This window comes from Musa acuminata, chromosome BXJ2-7 (assembly GCF_036884655.1).
Source record: "Musa acuminata AAA Group cultivar baxijiao chromosome BXJ2-7, Cavendish_Baxijiao_AAA, whole genome shotgun sequence".
Classification (NCBI taxonomy): domain Eukaryota; kingdom Viridiplantae; phylum Streptophyta; class Magnoliopsida; order Zingiberales; family Musaceae; genus Musa; species Musa acuminata.
In genome coordinates this window covers 36409258-36429211 of record NC_088344.1, presented here as the reverse complement: position 1 = coordinate 36429211, position 19954 = coordinate 36409258, and the positions used below count along the sequence as shown (strand labels likewise).

The window sequence follows — 19954 nt, the reverse complement described above, 5'->3', positions numbered from 1 at the left end:
AATGACATCTGCTTCCAGCTACATGTATTAGATTACTTGTCATGCCAGCCTTCTTCTGTGAATAATAAAGTCCACCGAGCGAATGCAAGACGTGTTCAATTAGCAAGAAATACAGGTGAGAATTTGAGATCGTAAGATGACGGTGTTCTCGACAAAGTCAGATGCGTTGACATAATCTGGCCCGTGGTTTCTTCTCAAGAAACGTGACGGACATTAAGATTCGTGCATCGATACATCCTAGCTAGTGAAGAAGAAAGAGACCTCTACGAAATGACCTTCTGACTCGTGCGTGATTGGGGGCACTTCCTAAAGCTTCGAGACGGTAATGGCTGTTGGTGCAGGACAATGCACAAAACATGCCCTGCAGATTCTTCCTAAGCCATTTGTGTCAATGTCAATCATGCTTGCCACGCATGAGCCAATGCCTCTCCAGGAGAATGTCAAATCCTACAGGCTAGCTGAAGGATTATGAATTGTATTCTTATGTTTGAGAAGTAAAGGTGGGCGAAGAAGAAGGGAGAGAGAGAGAGAGAGAGAGAGAGAGAGAGAGAGATATAGTTGGATTTGGACAGAGTATTATCCACAAGGATCAACCTGCACTGTACACAAAACACAGCGTAACGACAGGGCACTGTAGCCTTCACCATGGTTTCGGAACCAACGTTTCAGTTTTGCTCGCTGCACAATTCGAACCACGCACATCCAAGATTCACCCAGAACTTATTTAGCTTAGTGTTTACCGTACATTCATCAAAGCACAACATTATAGTACATATCAGTCTCTAAGATAAAATTAGAGCTCGATTGAACGGAGAAGTAACCATCATCCCACACAGCGCATGGTTCTATCTTGCTGATGGAGAGAACTCCACAAATCGTTCTATTTCCATAGCGGTATTCTGGCTCGCCTCGTTGGTTTCTGCGTAGATGTTACTATTGCCCATGGTATCACGAGGACATTCCAGTGCCAAGCTCTCCTTCAGCTCCGCTACAACTTCCGTCATGGTGGGTCTCTGGTGGGAGGCTTGTGCCGTGCACCTAAATGCTATATCAGCAACCTTCCACACCGAATTCACGTCGTACTCCCCCTGCAGCTTGGAATCGACGACATCCTCGATATTCCCGTTGGCAAGCCTTTCGCGCACCCGTTGAACTATATGAGCATTCTGTCTGCCTATAAGAATTGGCGGCTCAGCTGTGATGAGCTCCAACAGGATCACCCCAAATCCGTACACATCACTCTTCTCACTGAGTTGGCAGGAGATGTAATACCTGAACAAGCGCCAAAGCACATCAGAATTAGCCTCACTGTCATGGTTCACTATATATGTTACACGACTCATAATCACATAAGTTCAGCCGTGAGGATGAGAAACATTCTTCCTGTTTTTAGAGATAAATTTTAGTGACATATATATCTATATGGGCCAAAATAAAAAGAATAATGAAACAGTTTGTTACGTACTCTGGATCAAGGTATCCGGGTGTGCCAACCACTGCCGTGGGCACATTAGTAACATCATTTTGGATAGCCTTGGACAGTCCAAAATCTGCAATCTTTGCCTCTAGCTGTTCACTCAAAAGGATATTTGCAGTCTTCACATCCCTATGTATTAGTGGTGGTTTGCATCCCTTGTGCAAATATTCTAGACCTGCACGTCATGGAAAACTGCTAATGTAAAATGAAGAGATACACAAACAGCTTAATATTGTGCGTTGCTAATTTGCTACCAAACCTTGTGCAGCTTCAATTGCGATCTGGAGACGTTTTCCCCAACTAAAAGCACTGGCATTGCGAGTTTTACCTGTCGAAGAAGACGATTACAATAACGCTTTCATCAGTTCACTGGAAGTTTACTGAAAATTATGTAATACAGAGTGCTTAATTCCTGTTACAGTTGTCAGTTTGACGCTCAAGACAATAGTGATGCCTTTCTAGTAATCAAGGCATAAGAAATTGCTGTGCGTCAAATGTGAAAATTGCTGCATTTGATTGTGGAAAGCAGCAAGGGTGCACTAGCTTAGCAAGGTCTTTTACATAGTTTCATCAGGTTCTAAAGTGGATAGGATGTCATATAATCACCATCAGGATTTCTTCTTGAGTAGAACTTTCACTTTATGTGAATTTTCCTTTTAGTTTAAGATATAAGTTTTTAAGTTGCTTTATTATGACTTACAAAGTATGAGGAGGCAACATCTCTTTCTGCCAAAGAACAAATTTTGTGTCAATTTGTCATATAAGAATTCTACAGATGATCTTCTATAACTGTAACCAAAGAAAACTGAAACAAGAAAATAATTAAAATGTCACCATTTCCCACGGTCCATGCCATCATGTTGATGAAACCTTCTATAACCACAGGCTAGTATAGTAAAATCAAATGATCTTACTTTTCCTCAAAGAAAAATGGATCTAAAAAATGAAATAAATGGCCAATTTACCTTTTCTCAAACTGCAAGATGCATAAGGTTGATATGCTAGCTTATAATTTGCTTATGTTTCACTCAAAAGCTGCTATGAAAATGAACCAAACAGAAATCCTATTCTTTATAGTAACATCAGGAATCTAATGTGCGAAATTCCAATTTCAGAATGCAAATTCAACAATGAGATGCATGATTCATAACCTCTAATATAATCCAGCAGTGTTCCTTGAGACATGTACTCATAGACAAGAGCCAGATGATCTCCATCCATGCAGTAGCCAACCAAAGAAACTAGACTTTTGTGATGAATCCTTATCAGGTGCTGCACCTGCAAACAAAACCAGAATTGTCAAATGCAGATCTTAAAAGAAGCTGACCCTCAATAATGGAAAAGCAATATGCTCAATGTTGAAAACCTGCCTTGCATTAATGGGCTCTAGAAAATCACACAATATGACGAATAAATTATCAAGAAAGTACCAAGATTCACTGCCTGCTACAAAACAAAGCATCACCTGTATTGAAGAGTATATTTTCATCGGAGAAGTGCACTAGTTAACTAACATTCTAATGCATGTTTGAGTTTGCAGACCAAACTCCAGTTACAAATTAAACTAACTAATCCCTTCAAAAACATATTACGGTTAACTGAAAGACATCTTGTAAATTTAAGATCTATAATCTGTTAGGGTTGAAATAGTTACCTCAGCTAGAAACTCTTTGGTTCCCTGCGAAGATGATTGAGAGCGTGTCTTGACTGCGACTTGAGTACCATCTTCCAAATATCCATGGTACACAGTACCAAATCCACCCTTGCCAAGAGTTCTTTCAAAGTTGTTGGTTATTCTCAACACCTCCGTGTACGTAAACTGTCGATTATCAAGTTGCAAAGGATTATCTTGATGACCCTTTACTAAGTTGGACAATCTTTCCTTCTCTGGCTGCACCAAGATATTTGCTGACCCTTTCAAATAAAACATGATAATTATAAATTGTAGGTCGTATGGGTGTGATTAAGTAGCTAATGCTTGCAAATATCTGAGTTGGTATGCATCAAAGACATGAATGGACAGTTATAATTTGCTGCAGCAAGCACTTACCTTTTGATTTTCTCATTCGACAGAAGATAAATATAGCCACAAGAAATAGCACCACAGGAACTAGACAAATAATCACGATAATAGGTGTTGCAATCTTCTTCTTTTTTGATTCTGTGTCCGTCTTTATCTCACATGAATTTCCACTGGCGCATAAATTTTGATTGCCTTCAGTTCTACAGTAGAATTATTAACTTGATATTAGTATTGGTTAGCAATCAGTCTATGTTTCTTCTTCAAAAAAGTTAAAGTTTAAATGAAATAAACTGTTGCATTATTACTAGAGATTGCAGTTTTAGACCGAAGGACATGTTTTACGTGCAGTGGCATTGGAAAAAGAGAACAAGGTGAAACCCAAAGCAAAAAGAACAAAAAATCAGTTATTACCATCACCACCCTTAAACTCTATATTAAACCTCATATTTTGCTCCAAAAAAAAAAGAACTCTATGACAGATGCCTCTATAACTTCATAAGTAGGATAACAAAAGAAACAGACCTAAGTATCAGCAACCCTTGCTGTGATCTTTTTAGTAGAGAAGCAGGAATTGGCCCAGAAAGATTGTTGCCTGCCAAATTCCTGTAGAAGGAAACCAAAAGTTAGCGGGTCAATTTTCCTTTTCATTGCAAATCTGATGATAAAGAGTAGCAATTCTTACAGGACTTGAAGCGATGGCAAATTTCCCAGAACATCTGGCAAGGATCCTGTTAGGTTGTTATATGACAAGTCACTGACATGGAAAGTCACATACATTAGTCATTACTGATTTGGAAAGTCACATACGTATGTGATCACTGATTTCCCCCTCAAATAGAGACCAAGAGAAAATAATGCATCGCATAGTATCAATGATCCATTACACTAGACAAATTAATATGGCACATGATTTAGACTAGCCAACTTAATACAAGTCATGACAAATGGACAGTCATGCAACAACTAATTTTTTCCTCTAAAGTAAAAGTTGATTATAGTAAAGATTCACATAAGTGTCAAATTTATAGCATTCCTATGTAGTATCTTTGGTCAAATATGTCATTTACACAGATTATTCTGGAATCACCTCTTTAATCAAACACTTCAATGAGATTTTAGCCAAATTAAAATGTAAATTAACTTCTTAACATAGAATTTCTAAGTGGTTCAAAAATTCCTAGTCCAATTTTCTTATGCCAGAACCAAATGAGAGAGCAGATCATGAATAAACAAAGCTACCAGCACTTACAGGTACTTGATTGCTGTGAGCTTGCCAAAAGAAGAGGAAATACGGCCAGTCAATGCACTTGCCGACAGGTTTCTGCAAAACATTTTGGTCTTTTAGACAGTGCTTAAGAATTTTCTTAAAAACCTGATTTTCACATCATTGTAATTCTCTTCATCTTTATGCTGGATACTCACACATCTGTGATCCTTGGTGAATTGAGATCATAGCTGCACTTCAAGCCATCCCAAGCATATTGTTTTGGGGAACATGGATCACCCATCCAGTTTCTCTTCAGTTGATATTGTACCCTGACATTGATAATGGCATCAACTGATTCCAAAATTATTAGAAACCAAGCCAAAATCACTAAGTGTAGTGACATATCATTTGTTCAATAAAATAATTACTAAAGTGTAATTCGAATAGCAGATTTAGTGCAAGGCAAAAGATACAAAATAATAAAAACAGGGATCAAAAGAAAACATAAAATAAACTTTCACGTGATTATGAACATCAAGGCATCAAATATCTCAAAGCATGCATATCTCATAATGTTTTCGGTATGTAACAATTTTTTTTCTTCAGGGTGTACTTTTAAGTAGACTCTGTTTTTCATATTATAATCATAGCCTCTAAACAAACATATTATACCATGTATTCTGCAATGCATCCATTTCAAACACAGGATTCTGTAAAAGATACTTCACTAAACCACATGATCTATTACTAACGATGATTGCAAACCAAACACATGATCTTATAGAATGGTAGGATCAAGTATTCTTTCATCATCTACATCTACCTGACATCCGTTTTGTTAACCCTGTCCTGCTTTAGTAAGATCATCTCAGAACACTCATGAATCCTCAAAAATTAAACTTGCAGCGAGTATGACAAAAAAGCTAATGTTATAATATGGTACGAAGGCATTTTATGAGCAATTCCCATTATTCATAATTTTCTTACAATCTAAGATTAATGGCTCTCCTGTTAGATTAAATATGGTCCAAAGGCCTAAAATGCAATAGCCCGACTAATAAGCATTAGAAAAGCCAACCTGTGAGTGGCTGACAAATTTAAGGTTCATGAACTGGTCAGTTGATGTCAGTAATCAGAAGCCTATTCAAGAAAGCCAAATTTAGATCAAACAGGTTTTGAACCAAGAAGATGAGAATTCTCTGATGATTAACAAGACACGGGAGCTTGAAACCGACACCAGAAAAGGGAATATTAAATTTTAAGATCAGTTTACCACTTGTAAATCAACATCATATTTCGACCCTGCTCGAGCATTTGTTCGAAGAAATTCTATTGGCGAATTTGCCCTCTACTTGTGCTGACAATATATAATGTCATGGAAATGATAATTATCATGATGTGCAGCTCAAGAAAAAGGAAATAAGAAACATCCTAACGTACCGTCGTCAGAGTCGGTCGGCGTGTTCTTGAAAAACATCGGCGTGTAGACTTCGAGCGCGTTGAGGATTGGAGGAAGCGTGGACAGGCCCGAGGAGTTGAGAGCCCAATTATACCGCAGACTAGGATACAGGGGGGTGGTGCTGTATATGGCACCGGACATGAGGTAGGGCGGGGTATAGTTAGCGAACCACTTATCGTCATTGATGTAAACGTCGAACGCCCTCGAGGTGTTCGGGAGAAGCTCCGAGAAGTGGAGGTTGGCGTAGAACTCGTTAACGGGGGCGCCCGAGCCCACAAAGTCCCAGGAGAATTCCAACATGCTGGCGTTAACGGGCACTGCCGCCGTTTGCATGACAGCCGACGGAGCCTCGAATTGATCCTTGGCGTAGTTCTTTACAGTGAGGTTGGTAGATATGGAGGTCCAACCGGCCGCAGCAACGAAGGGCAGCCAGATGCGATCGTAGCGGTCGAACGGATATCTGTTGATCATCACCACATCACAAGTATATCGTACGGTTAGCTCACTTTCTCGTAATATTATTTTTATTTAAAATAAAATATCTTATTATATATATATATATATATATATATATATATATATATATATATATATATATATATATATATATATATATATATATATATATATATGATGGATGGAACTCCAAACACCATCAATAACTATATGAACTCATTATGATTCTAATATATAATAACATATTTTAACTTAAACTAGTTAATATTATTAATACTTAATCATGATAACTTGAGTTTTTGGATGAATTTTAGTGGAAATATTTTAATATTTAAATAAAAATAAATTTGTTATATCAAAATTTGGGAGAACAAATATATTATAAAAAAACTCCTCTTTTTATTTTTTTTACCTAATATCATAAATACCCAAAGACATACTCTTCCCCTTTTCTTTCTCTTTCATTTTCCTATAATTCGGTCTTATAATATTTTTACAAAGTTATAGTATTTTTTTTATAATATAAAAAAAAATACTGTAATATAGAAGAAAAAAAATATTTTAAAAATATAATCAAATCAAATCAAATTCTACGAGTAATTTGAAAGAAAACAGAAATATTTTGGTGATCAGCAGCTGTGATGCTTCAGCTCACCTCAACAAGTGATTCGTGGTCGGTGCCAGGTTAATTCGCAAGAACAGGACCAGATTTTGCGTAGCATTGGCGTAAGGATAGATGGTGTTCTTGAGCGGCCGTAGCTCCAGTGCAGATATGAAGGGAGTTGCAGAGCCAGTCTTTACCAAGCAGACTGATGCGGAATCAGCAGAAGCAACAAAAATGGCCTCTGCCCGATGAACATCGGATGCCTTGGTGATGTTGACGGTCGTCCAAAGGTTGACGCCAAGGTGAAGGTCGAAGAGGAGGGGATTGCTGGGGCTCGCTCCGTTCAGGCCGTCGTAGCTCCCGTACATGAAGGAGGCTCTCACCAAGTACTTCTGCTCCGGCGTAACCGTCAGTGCGTAGCAATTCCGAGATCCATTTGGAAAGCTTCGAAGAGTCTGTAGTTGTTTCTCGAGCGAGGAGTCTACGTAGTTGGAGGCGATGGTGTGGTCCGTCCCTGTGTCGATGAACCCGTCGTCTGATACGTATGGTATGTTGGTGGTTTCGTCGGTGTAATTTGTGTTGCTGCTGATGCCACAGTCGATACTTACGTATCCTGCAAAAGATGATGATAGAATGAAGATTGACCACCGTGATCGATAGTGAACATTTGCCAAGAGATTGCCGAAATCATTTTCAAGGAAGTGTCGTGAATCATATGAGATTTGAGGGAGGCATCAAAACTGACATGAATCAAGGATCAGCTACTGCCTAAATGCATGATAAAATCATCGGGAAACGTATATGCCATCATTTGCTAGAGAACTACTGAGAATAAATAGGAAGAAACAACATCAATATCAGATTAAGCTTCAGGAGAAGCTGGATCACCGTCAGTAGTAGGAAGCTGTGCGTGAACTGTGCTCAGAGACGCGATCGCCAGAAGAAGGAAGAACCAAAAGGCCATACTCCACGAGCCAACACCACCCAATGCGCGAAATCAGATTGCCGGCCATCTCCTGCTTTTATAGAAGAGTTTGGTAGATGACCTGATCGTGGACTTTGGCCAAGCCCTTCCTCACCAGCTCTTTGGATTGCTAGCTTCCTGCGGACACGCTTCGGCAGAGCCGAGACACTAAGCATGATACACGTGTACATAAAGCGTGCGGGTTCCACCTGAAACGATTGAAGCATTGGATGCTTAAGAGCTGCAGCTGTTACAGAGTAAAGTAGCAAGAAATGGGGTTGCTGATCTCTCGCATGCGTAACAGGACACCGATGTCAAAGTCAATGGTTTTATGGTAGCGTCCAATGCATGGGAGTCTGAAATCATAACCGAGTAGTAGAATGACTTCGTCGTAGCTGCCTTCTGCCACGGTCTTCAAGCAGCGACAGGAGGGGAAGACGCCGCATCTTTATTCGGATGTGATTGCGACTGCAAGGCAGGAAACTAATGAACAGAAGATGATGATATCACGGAGAGCGAGTATGTTAATGTCACTTGCAATAACCTCCTTATAAAAGGAGACGACATTCACAGATCATCATACATTATTTGCAGGTAAAAGATAGGAGTAGGTAATGGAACTAGTTTGACCTTTTATTAGACATAATTATCAATTTTGATGGGGATATCTTCTTCTTCGTCCAATCAAACATCGTGCATCTTGGTTGGGGTGACATTGACCTATGTGTTCTAGCTCTATCCGGAACTCTGAATGTCGTATGCACATTGGTCCACCTTAGTTTAATCATTAATATCAAGATCAATTACATATTATCTTATGTAATTAATTATTTTTATTATTTCGTTTCGTCTTCAAAAATTATATTAGAATTCCTATACTTATTAAAGTAAAACATTAAAATTCTTATATAGGATTAAAAAGATAATTTTATAGAATTAAAAATTAAGAGAGAAAATGATTAAATATTTTACTTTTGTAAGTATAGAGATCTCAATATAACTTTTCAAAATATAAAAACTAAGATATTAAATGTAACTAATTATAAAAAATAATATATAATTAGCGCACGATGAAAAAGCCAACTCACCTACTTTTTAACATTAGATAACACAAATATAAAAATCAACTAATACTCATTTGAGTTATAATTGACGTTATCTCAATTCAAATCTTAAAAGACCTCCTACCTAAATCTCATTATAATTTTTAAAAATAATATAATTAGTATAAATATTCAATATATTTTGTTGTGGAGGGAGTCAATAACCCCAAACAAAAAAAACTCAAAGTTGAATGATCAAATAATATACTTCACATAAAGATTAATATAGCTCGACATTTTTCACATATATTTATCAAGAATATTAAAATTTTTATTATGTGAAATTAATTATAAGATTTTTAAATTATGCTCACTTATGCATAAATTTTCTTACACACTTCTCCTATAAATAAAAAAAAATTATTTTCTTTTAACCTGATATAACATGCTTTCAAGACATACTAAAGACACCATGAGCACCCAAAACATTCATCACATCTTACTAAAATATGAGATCCAAATCCTAATTTTCATAGTATTTTTTCCTTCATAATTACTCCAATAACAATCCTTTTCCTTGTAATACACTTATTCTAGACGTACATATTTCTTGCCCTTCCACGTGCATTGTTGGGATCCACATGTCCATTGAGGATACCATCACTGGTTATATGTGTTGGAGCTGCAATGATCGGCCGACACCCTCTCCTCGGAGGGTTAAAGATCACCGAGGATGGAGGAGACTGGTCAAGCCAGGAGATATGCGTTACACGTGGAGATGAGTTGGATATCTAAGACAGCCACATGCCTCCAACTCTTATTCTAGTCCCGCAAACAGTCATGTTGTCCTTGGGCTTCCATGCAAGGTCGAGTTGAAAGGCACCCAAGAGTAGACCTAAAATTTGGAAGGCAGTAGAGGGTAAATTCTATCCTTGGCCAGAGGATCTTATGATACATGTTAGTGAACAAATGCGTCGTGGCTGGTGAGTCAGTATGGCCTGGTCTACGGATCGATGTCGGGAGTCCCCTGTCGGCTGAGCTGGCTGTCGAGGACGCCCGGGCTCTGCTCGGGCGGGCCCCTCGGACCCGACGCGTGTTCAGGGGCCGCGGTGTCACGGACAAACTTTGAAACAGGATGTTTGATGTAATGCTTATATCTGTCCGTGTCTGTTGGCATGTTCATGCCTTGTACAGCATGTAGAGGGGCGGCCGAAGGCTTATAAGTCCCATTTTAGTTGGGTGGTGGCCTCTTTAGGCTTGTAAATAAAGGTTGTGTCATGTGGACACGTGCGAGAGCTTTTCGGTCTGTAATGGACCATTTTACCCTTTGTTGTGCCACTGTTCAGAGCTTGTAAAGTCTGTTTGTAATTTGCATTGTCTATGAAGTGTTTTTCGGACATGTTTGCTTGTGGATCCCGATTGAGGCGTTCTCTCCAACCCGTTCTCTCTTTTGATGGTCCTAAGGGACAAGGGGAGGCTTCGGGGAGGCTGACCTTTGCAGACGGACACGCAAGGGTGCCGCACGACTTAGGCAAAACCAGCTAAGTCCGTGTCATATGGTATCAGAGCGGGACAAGCACTCATAGAAACACTTGACATGCAAACGTGGGGGACCTAGCGGGGCTGCGTTGAGGGCAGTCAGCACACGCGCGACCGTTTGAGGGAAAACGGGCATGGAGATTTAGGGAAAAGAGTCGCTCAGAGGAGCGTGCATCTGAGATTGGCATTCGGAGGAATGGCCAACCCTTCGCGCAAGAGGCACCACGAGAACAGGCAAGCTTGGAATAATTTGGAGCGCACAAAGGTTGGGATGGCTAAGTTTGAGCTACGGCTCAACGTTGACAACTATACTTGATGGTGCTCTAGGCAAGCGAGGCGCTTGGCAAGAATGAGACCATGCAAGGTGGAATGAGTTGCTCAACGACCAAAAAGAGTTATGCAAAGCTCACAGAGGTGAGGGGAATTGCTAACTCGAAGAATTTGGTACTCATGCATGGACTTGTATGCGGACGATGGAATGTTCGTGGCCATCCCAAGGCGACCGAAACTCGGCGCCATGGAGCATTGAAACTTTCTCTTCGGCATGTGAAGGATACGTCTGTCGGAGGCTAAAGTGTGCAACGAGTTCAGCATATTGCTAGGCCTTGAGGGGTGCAGCGGGGGCTGTATTGACATGGAGTCGCAATCTAGCAAGTGCGTTTGCAGGAGGCAGAACAGGGCACAGTTTGTTCAGCAGATCGGAGTAGTCCAAGGGGATGGTGGTCTCCGAAACGAAGAGAGATGTTGCTCCAACGGGATAGTTATCCAGGAGGGATAAGTCTCGGCACTCCAGAGGGAGAATCATGTGAGACGGACTTCACATGTTGATGAGGAGTACCTCACAAACAACAACTCCACGAAACTCAATGGACCGAGCAAGCAGCGAGGAGTTGCCGCATGATCTCGCTCGAGAGAATGCATTGGTGGATGCATTGCGAGATCAAGTGGGGGAGCGACCTAAAGCAACTTAAATGAAGGCACACTTGGAGTCGATGTGGAGATCGGACTCAAGGGAGGGCTGACCCGTGGAATGGTGGGCACGAGGGCCACCATCGACTCAATGCAAAAACGAGGAGCGGAGCAACTTGGGTGTAACTTGGCGAAGTACCCAAGCCGCATGAAGGGAGCCAGCAGAGAAGTTGGAACATGGAGCAGAGGCACAGTGCTTTTCTTAGACAGAGGTCAAGGACATGAGCTCTTGCAGAGGCAAGAGCAGGATCATGTTGTTCCATGGGTCCTTCATTCTGACGGAGTGGACTCATCTTGCATGGTGCCAAAGACGAAGGGAGCTTCGGGGCACATGCACCTTATCTCGGAGAAGCATTTGATGGAGGAACTAAGGCGACTCAATTTGCGGAGGCGAAGTTGGGTTCAAAAGGCCTTAGCACGGGGCAAGAGGACGCAGAGGCGGGTACTCTTGAAGAATATGTCACAGTGTTGCCATTCGAGTTGCTATGAAGGAAGCGGTGCGCAGCGGAGATTGTGCTGGTAGGGGCAGAGGCCCAGGATCCAGACAATGGTGCACAAATTACAGTGAAGTCGGTGGACTTCGAGAGCTACTAGGCGACGGACTATCCTAGAGCGGTGCTTTATCTAGGTGTGACCCAAGAGTGGGTGGATGAAGGTCGATTGCCAAATGAGCGAACAAAATCGAAGGTGGAGGAGACCCTACGATGTATTGGTAGAGGCCACACATGGAGGGTTCACAATTCAAGTTTATTCCACAAGGATCATAATGCAATGGAGATGTCACCAGGAGGCGACATGGTGCAGCGGATCGTGGTGGAACAGTTCGTGGCAATGCGATACACACGACTGTGTCCCGTGAGGGATGAGATCATATGGAGGTATGATCGGGAGCTACTGGGAGCTCCGCTTCGGTGAACAACACGACGGCAAGAAGGGCTATGGATTCAAGGAGTGAAGGCCATGGTACCGCAGAGGCGGGTCTTCCGGGCGTGCATCGAATTTTGCATCGGATGAAAACCTTGGTCATCAGCATATGGGGGCTGGGTTCCACCAAGGGAAAAGTTCGAATGCAAGTACTAGTGAGTTCCATGGGAGGGACTTGATCATGCAGAGGTATGATCGAAGCAGCTGGAGAGTTGGACTACTCCAGAGCTCATATTCGCTTAAGGGAGCCCGACAAGTCAGAGGACAAGGTCGAGTAAGCGAACGTTGCTACCAAGGAAGCTAAGGAGAACAGAATTGGTGCAAACCCTACAATGCGATGGTAGAGGCCATGCATGGGAGTTGCAGTCTGTCTTTCCATCGACCAAACAGATTGCTTGAAGAACACAGAGGTGTTGAAGCAGGGGGTCAAAAGGGGCGAGGAAGCGACGACGAGTCCAGAGGGACTTAGCTACCCAAAATCAAGCATCAGTCAGAATGGAGGTGGACTCAGAGGAGTGCCACGGAGACATATCTACTGATCGTGGAGAAAAGGGATGCAGAGGCGAGGCGACGGATAGTAGGGCCATGGGCATGGCAGCGCCATGGTACCGTAGAGGCGGGACTTCCGTCAAAGTCATTGATCCCTTGCTCTCACGGAGGGAGAGCGCTTGGTCGTGAAAGGGGCCGAGGAGGTGGAGCATGCAGAGGCAATCTCCAAGTACCGAGACAAGGCTGAAGGGCAGAGGCCAAGAAACTTCGTAAGACCGGTGTCAACAAGTTTCTCATCAAGATAGCCGTAAGTGAAGGACTTCGGGTCATGCAAGAGTGCACGACCAAGGAACGAAGCAGGCAGTACGCGGTGTTGTACCTTTGCTACTCAGTGGAGCAGACGGCAGGGTTGATGGAGAAGACGGTACAATCCTAGAGGCGACCTCATCTATCAGAGAATTACTCCAAGATGGGGTGAAAACTTCCTGCATTCCAGAAGTTCAATGGCATTGAGAAGGTGAATCACAGTAGCTAACTCAACGCAAGGAGTGCAAACACTTCAAGTGCTTCAGAAGTGTGAGCAAAGAGCAGGCGAAGGCCAGTAACCAGCTCGATGCGTGAAGTACAACCTCGAGGAGGCGGGCGAAGTCAAGTAACCTTTGCCTTCTCAACTCTTAAGAGGATGGGCGAAACCGAGTACCCCAATTCTCTTATCTATCCAGCAGAGGAGCTTTGCACAAGTTCAAAGACCCTTCGAAGATAATGGAAGACAATAGTTGTCAAATCCTCACCAACGGTGATCAGTGCTACTGAGAGTAGATTGTCCGCCTCATTTCCCAACGAAATACCAATCGAAAGCGGAAGTGATGCGAACCTACTTGGATGTGACAACTAATTGAAAGAAGAGTCAATGAGCAGATTTTGTGGAGGAAGGACCCAAAACTTCAGAAGTTTGCGAGGCGATGCTCGTTAAAGCTCCAACAAGCATCCACCCAGTTCAAGCAGTATGCAGAAATTTTGAGAGACTGGCGCAGTAAGGATGGTCTTTTCCTTCATTTGGTGGATCCGCAGGAATCAACGAGGATCAACACAACTCAGTCAACCCCACACCAGAGTCAGAGTCATTGGTGAGTTGAAGCAGCATGGCGGATCAAAGTTCGACTACTCAAAAACAGTAGAGGAGAGCAGCTGGGAGCCAGGAGGCGCATTGCAACTGGAGCAGAAGATTGAAGACTCAGCAAAGGCGAAGAGTTGTAGTGTTCACAAAGGCTTCGACGAGGACGTCGAAGGGATAAGTGGGGGAGAATGTCATGGACAAACTTTGAAACAGGATGTTTGATGTAATGCTTATATATTTCCGTGTCTGTTGGCATGTTCATGCCTTGTACAGCATGTAGAGGGGCGGCCGAAGGCTTATAAGTCCCATTTTAGTTGGGTGGTGGCCTCTTTAGGCTTGTAAATAAAGGTTGTGTCATGTGGACACGTGCGAGAGCTTTTCGGTCTGTAATGGACCATTTTACCCTTTGTTGTGCCACTGTTCAGAGCTTGTAAAGTCTGTTTGTAATTTGCATTGTCTATGAAGTGTTTTTCGGACATGTTTGCTTGTGGATCCCGATTGAGGCGTTCTCTCCAACCCGTTCTCTCTTTTGATGGTCCTAAGGGACAAGGGGAGGCTTCGGGGAGGCTGACCTTTGCGGACGGACACGCAAGGGTGCCGCACGACTTAGGCAAAACCAGCTAAGTCCATGTCAGCGGGGCGAGGCAGAGGGAGGCAGCCCAACCAACCACCTTTCGTGCAATGCGCCACAGGGAACACTTACGAGATATGTGCATGCAACGCAATTTCTCATCCAAGAAGGGAAGAACGTACCGTCTCCGGAGGCGGTGGCTGCCAGCGTGAGATGCATCGCCGTGAAAACCTCGATGGCGTTAAGGATGGGGGGCAGGGTGGACAGGCCCATGGAGTTGAGGGCCCAGTGGTACTCGGACGCCGGATCCAGGGGGCGGGAGCTGAACAAATAGCCCACCGACCCGTAGGGCGGTGTGTAATTTGTCAGCAGTTCGTCGTTCAGATACACGTTGAACAGTCTCGAGGTGTTGCGCTCGAACTCGGTGAAGAACAAGTTGACATAGAACTCGTTGTTTGGGACCTGTGCATCCGCGAAGGTCCAGTAGAACTCCATCTTCAAGCTGTTCCCCGAGGGTGTGGCCGCGGTCTGCATGACGGTCGTCGGCGGCTGGAACAGATTCTTCGCGCTGTTGCTGATCGTTTCGGTGGTTGATATCTCCATCCACGCGTCCGGCCTCGTCCATGGCCGCCATATGCGATCGTAGGGGTCATCGGGATATCTGTTCATCAACCAAAGCACGAAAAGAAAACGAAAATAACGTCAAAAGAAGTCAACCATGAAGATTCTGTAAGATTCCTTACCTCAACGCTGAGCTATTTCTCGAAGGTCCGACGTTAAGGCGATTGTTAAGAACCAGACTCTGCGAGGTGTTTGCAGAAGGATACATGGCATCCACAAGCGGCCTCAGCTCCGGTGCAGATATGAAGGGAGTTCCCGAGCCCGTATCCACCAAGCACACCGACACAGAATCCGCCAAAGCAACGGCCATGGCCTCGACCTCGTAAATGCTTTTCGGATCGCTGACGTTGACCGTCTGCCAAAAATTGACATCCATGTACAGATCGAACAGCAGCGGCTTGACGACGTTCGCACGGTTCAGGCCGTCGTAGTTCCCGTACATGAAGGTCGCCCTCATGATGTACTTCCGGTACTGAATCACTGGCTTCAAGACGTAGCAACTTCGGGAAGCATTGGGAAAGCTTCGCACCGTCAATAGTAGTTCGTCGAGCGAGGAAGACACGTCGTTTGAGGCGACTTGGTGATTGATCCCCGTGTCCGTGAACTGGTCATCGGATACGTAGAGTATGTCGGTCTCACCGTGGGTGTAGTTAGTATTGCCGGTTATGCCGCAGTCGATGCTTACGAAGTCTGCCAAAAGACGAGATGATGATTTATACATCAAACTCTGATCACCAGGCGAAAAGCATAAGCAGAGTGATACGACATGATGTTATCATCTACTAGTGATGAGGGTAATAATGGCGATAAGACTCGGGCTGACGTCACCTGCCTCAGATGATGCCTCACGCCTTTGTTAACCTGATAGCACCTGGTCAACACGGACCGGAATGCCGACTAAGGCTCATTAACATCTTGCTCAGGCTCGGTTCTAGACGCTACGTCAACGACGATGTCAGACGCTAGCAGGAGCACGATCCTGCTCCCTGCAAGTGGGCACATCAGGCAATGGTAACCATCACTATAAAGACCCTCGCGCTCCAAGAAAAAAGGGAGGAGAAAAACCCCCTACGATCGGCCACTGACTTGATCGTCGAAGGGGTTGGGCCGAGCTCTTCCAACTCGACCTGTGTGCAAGTACGAGGGCGGAGCACCTTCCCCGAATGCCCAGGTGAGGAGCTCACTCCTGGAGGGAGCGGTGACCCCGTCCCAATCGGACCCCCGCAGTCGACCTCCTCAGTAGTCCCAAGGGTCGTCTCAGGAAGATCCCCCATCATCCGGACCTGAACCAAGCCGCGTCGGCCACAAGGCCACGACTTAAGATTATTTACACTAACATTTTGGCGCTAGAAGGAGGGCTCAAATGTCGCGGGATCGATCGATCGACTCAGACGAACCCGCAGCTGAGGGGTCACACCCAATCGGGGCTTCGAGAGAACACCTCATGCTTAAAGAGCCTCGAGATGAACGCCCCATCACCACGTCAGAGCACTATTAGCGGTTGTTCAACAACCCGGGCTTGTCACTACCCGACGGTGCCCCTGCCGACTCGTCGCCCGTGTCATCCGAGGCCTTTTAGGACCTCACCCATCAAGTGCGAACTCTAACCGGTATGGTGCAATCCATTACCCCACTCGTTTCTCGCCCGCCGCATCCGCCGGCGGTCCAACCCTTGCGGCAACAGGAGCCGCCCGTCCAGGCCCGCACACCACCTCGGGAGCCCCCAACTTCGCCTCGGGTTCGACCGACCCCGCTAGGGGATCGAGGGACGGCTAACCCGAGAGGCCCCTCGGAACCCGAGACGTTATCTTAAGATTCGACGGACTCTCTGCGAGCCCAGTTGTGCTTCGTCAGTCAACGGCTCGACGAGGTACGGAAGGAGGTGCGTAGGTCAAGGGGAGAGTTCAGGGAGGACACACACCAGGGATCCCCGTTCGCACCCAAGATATAGGATCAGACGGTCCCCCCGAATTTTCGACTCCCCTCTTTGGATGCATATGATGGCTCCACCGACCCAACGGACCATGTAGCCGCTTTCCACGCGCAGATGGCGCTGTACAGAACTTATGATGATTTGATGTGCAGGGCGTTTCCCACCACCCTGCGAGGGCCGGCCCGCACGTGGTACAACGGCCTGAAGACCGGCACGATCGCCTCCTTTGACCAGCTCGTCAAAGACTTCGAACTTAACTTCTTGGCCTACGCCTGATCGAAACCTTCCGTGGCATTACTCCTCGGGCTCAACTAGAGGGAGGACGAGCCCCTCTACCATTTTGTGAAACGTTTTGCAACACAAATCTGGGGGTTAGCGGATGCTCGTCCCTCTCTGTTAATGTAGGCGCTTATGGTAGGCCTGTGACCTTCCCGGTTCTTTTGGTCCCTCGTGGAGCGACCCCTCGCCGCTGTGCCTGAGATACTTCAACGGGCGAACTAGTTCATCGCGGCCGAGGCTTGGATGGCTGGGACGCGGGAAGAGCATAAGAGGGTCAGGCCGGAGCCAGCTCGAGGACAACAGTCCGCCACGCCGAGGCGAAGACTGGACCGACCTGACCCGCCGGCGTTGAGAACCCCGTTGCCCTCCTTGGGCACGTCCTGAACAGAGATATTTCTCCAGATAAAGGAGAAGGGGTTGCTCAAAAACCCCAACCCGATGAGGAATCCGTGGGAGCTCGCAGACCGATCGAAGTACTGTCGCTTCCACCGGCAGACTGGGCATGACACCGAGGAGTGTCGTGAACTAAAGAGGCAGATCGAAGAGCTCATTCGTAGAGGGCACCTCAGCCGGTATCTTCGGCAGGACAAGGAACTTTCGCCACGCCGAGAGGGTCCAGCCAAGCGACACATCAACGTGATAACAGGCGGCCCTGCATTCGGAGGGAATACCATGTCCGGAAGAAAGGCATACGCCCGAGCCACCACCGTCGAAGCTCCCAGACACGGGCCCGAGCCTGAAGTTACGTTTCCGATCGAGGTGCTCGAGCGATCCGAGCACGACGACGCGCTCATAATATCGGTAAGGATCGCCAATACACAAGTAAGAAGGATCATGATTGACATGGGGAGCTCGGCCGACGTGCTCTACTTTGATGCCTTCCATAAGCTTAAGTTAGCTAGAGAAGCCCTGGCGTCAATGCGCTCGGCGCTCACTGGCTTCACTGGCGATTCGATTTCACCACTAGGAGCAGTCGCTTTGCCCCTTACCATAGGGACTCCACCAAGATCGAAGACGGTGATGTCCACCTTCCTAGTGGTAGACCTCCCCACCGCATACAACGCCATCCTCGGCTGCCCAACCCTCAACAAATTCAGGGCCGTCGTTTCCACTTATCATCGAACGGTGAAATTCCCAACCCACGCTGGGGCTGGGGAAGTTTGGGGAAGCCCCCATGAGTCCAGGCAATGTTACTTGACGGCAATCTTGCTGCATAAAAGGGTGAGGACTGAGCAGCCCCTGGGAGACCCCAAGGAAATGAAGAAGCCGAATCCACATCGTGAGCCGATGGCGCCCACTGGCGATGTCACATTAATGAAGGATTGCCCGGATCGGACGATCAAGATCGGGTTGGCACTCCCCAAGCAAGAGCGGGAGCAGCTCATTGGCTTCCTTCAGGATAACACCGACGTCTTCGCCTGGTTGCCCTCCAACATGACGGGCGTCAACCCGAAGACTGCCCAACACTACCTGAACATCTCACCTGACTCTCGACCGATGAAGCAGAAGCCCCGGCAACATGCTCCCGACAGGTTACTGGCTATCCGCGAAGAGGTGGAGCGGCTCTTGGCAGCAGGCTTTATAGAGGAAGCCAAGTACCCGCGGTGGTTGTCTAATGTAGTTCTGGTGAAGAAATCTAATGGGAGCTGGAAGATGTGTGTTGACTACACCAGTCTCAATCGTGCATGCCCAAAGGACTGCTATCCCCTCCTGAGGATCGACCAGCTAGTCGACGCAACTGCCGGGCATCCCCGCCTCTCGTTCATGGACGCCTTCTCCGTCTACAACCAGATCAGAATGGCGCCCGAGGATCAAGAGCATACAGCCTTTGTCACTGATCTAGGAGTATATTTCTATAAAGTTATGTCGTTCGGACTAAAAAACGCGAGTGCCACCTCCCAGAGAGCCGTGAACAAGATGTTCGCCCAACAGATCGGATGGAACATGGAAGTCTACGTCGACGACATGATCTTGAAGAGCCGTGCGGCGGCGGACCACCTAACCAACTTGGCTGAGACGTTCGCCACACTACGGAAATATGGTCTGCGACTCAACCCGGCCAAATGCGTTTTCGGTGTTAGCTCGGGAAAGTTCCTCGGATTCATCGTCCACGAAAGAGGAATTGATGTCAACCTGCAGAAGGTCCAGGCGATCATTGGTATGCAAACACCTCGAACAATCAAGGACTTGCAGCGGCTGAACGGGAGGCTCGTTGCCCTATCCCGATTCCTTTCCCGATCCGGTGATTGTTGCCTCCCCTTCTTCCGGGTGCTAAGGAA

The 19954-nt window shown here is 45.6% G+C and overlaps 2 protein-coding genes across 4 annotated transcripts; both read right to left on the bottom strand.

Annotated features, from left to right (window-relative positions):
- Window positions 1-708: 708 nt before the first annotated feature.
- LOC135617906 (putative leucine-rich repeat receptor-like protein kinase At2g19210) lies at window positions 709-8328 on the bottom strand. Of its 2 annotated transcripts, none has more exons than XM_065118653.1 (13): window positions 8115-8328; window positions 7278-7839; window positions 6148-6626; window positions 4923-5058; window positions 4750-4821; window positions 4183-4254; window positions 4023-4103; window positions 3528-3700; window positions 3132-3391; window positions 2629-2755; window positions 1737-1805; window positions 1466-1652; window positions 709-1272 (listed from the first exon to the last, which is right to left on the bottom strand). In XM_065118653.1, the coding sequence occupies exons 1-13, from the start codon at window positions 8188-8190 to the stop codon at window positions 846-848; spliced, it is 2721 nt and encodes a 906-aa protein (XP_064974725.1). In that variant the 5' UTR covers window positions 8191-8328; the 3' UTR covers window positions 709-845. The 2 variants fall into 2 exon arrangements, with proteins under 2 accessions (XP_064974725.1, XP_064974726.1); XM_065118654.1 differs by having other exon boundaries at window positions 3132-3385.
- A 194-nt stretch (window positions 8329-8522) lies between these two features.
- Window positions 8523-16198, bottom strand: LOC103974712 (senescence-induced receptor-like serine/threonine-protein kinase). Of its 2 annotated transcripts, XM_065118655.1 has the most exons (3): window positions 15586-16198; window positions 15025-15503; window positions 8523-8658 (listed from the first exon to the last, which is right to left on the bottom strand). In XM_065118655.1, exons 1-3 carry the CDS (start codon window positions 16182-16184, stop codon window positions 8639-8641), a joined length of 1098 nt encoding a protein of 365 aa, XP_064974727.1. In that variant the 5' UTR covers window positions 16185-16198; the 3' UTR covers window positions 8523-8638. The 2 variants fall into 2 exon arrangements, with proteins under 2 accessions (XP_064974727.1, XP_009387862.3); XM_009389587.3 differs by lacking the exon at window positions 8523-8658 and having other exon boundaries at window positions 14536-15503.
- Between the last annotated feature and the right edge of the window lie 3756 nt (window positions 16199-19954).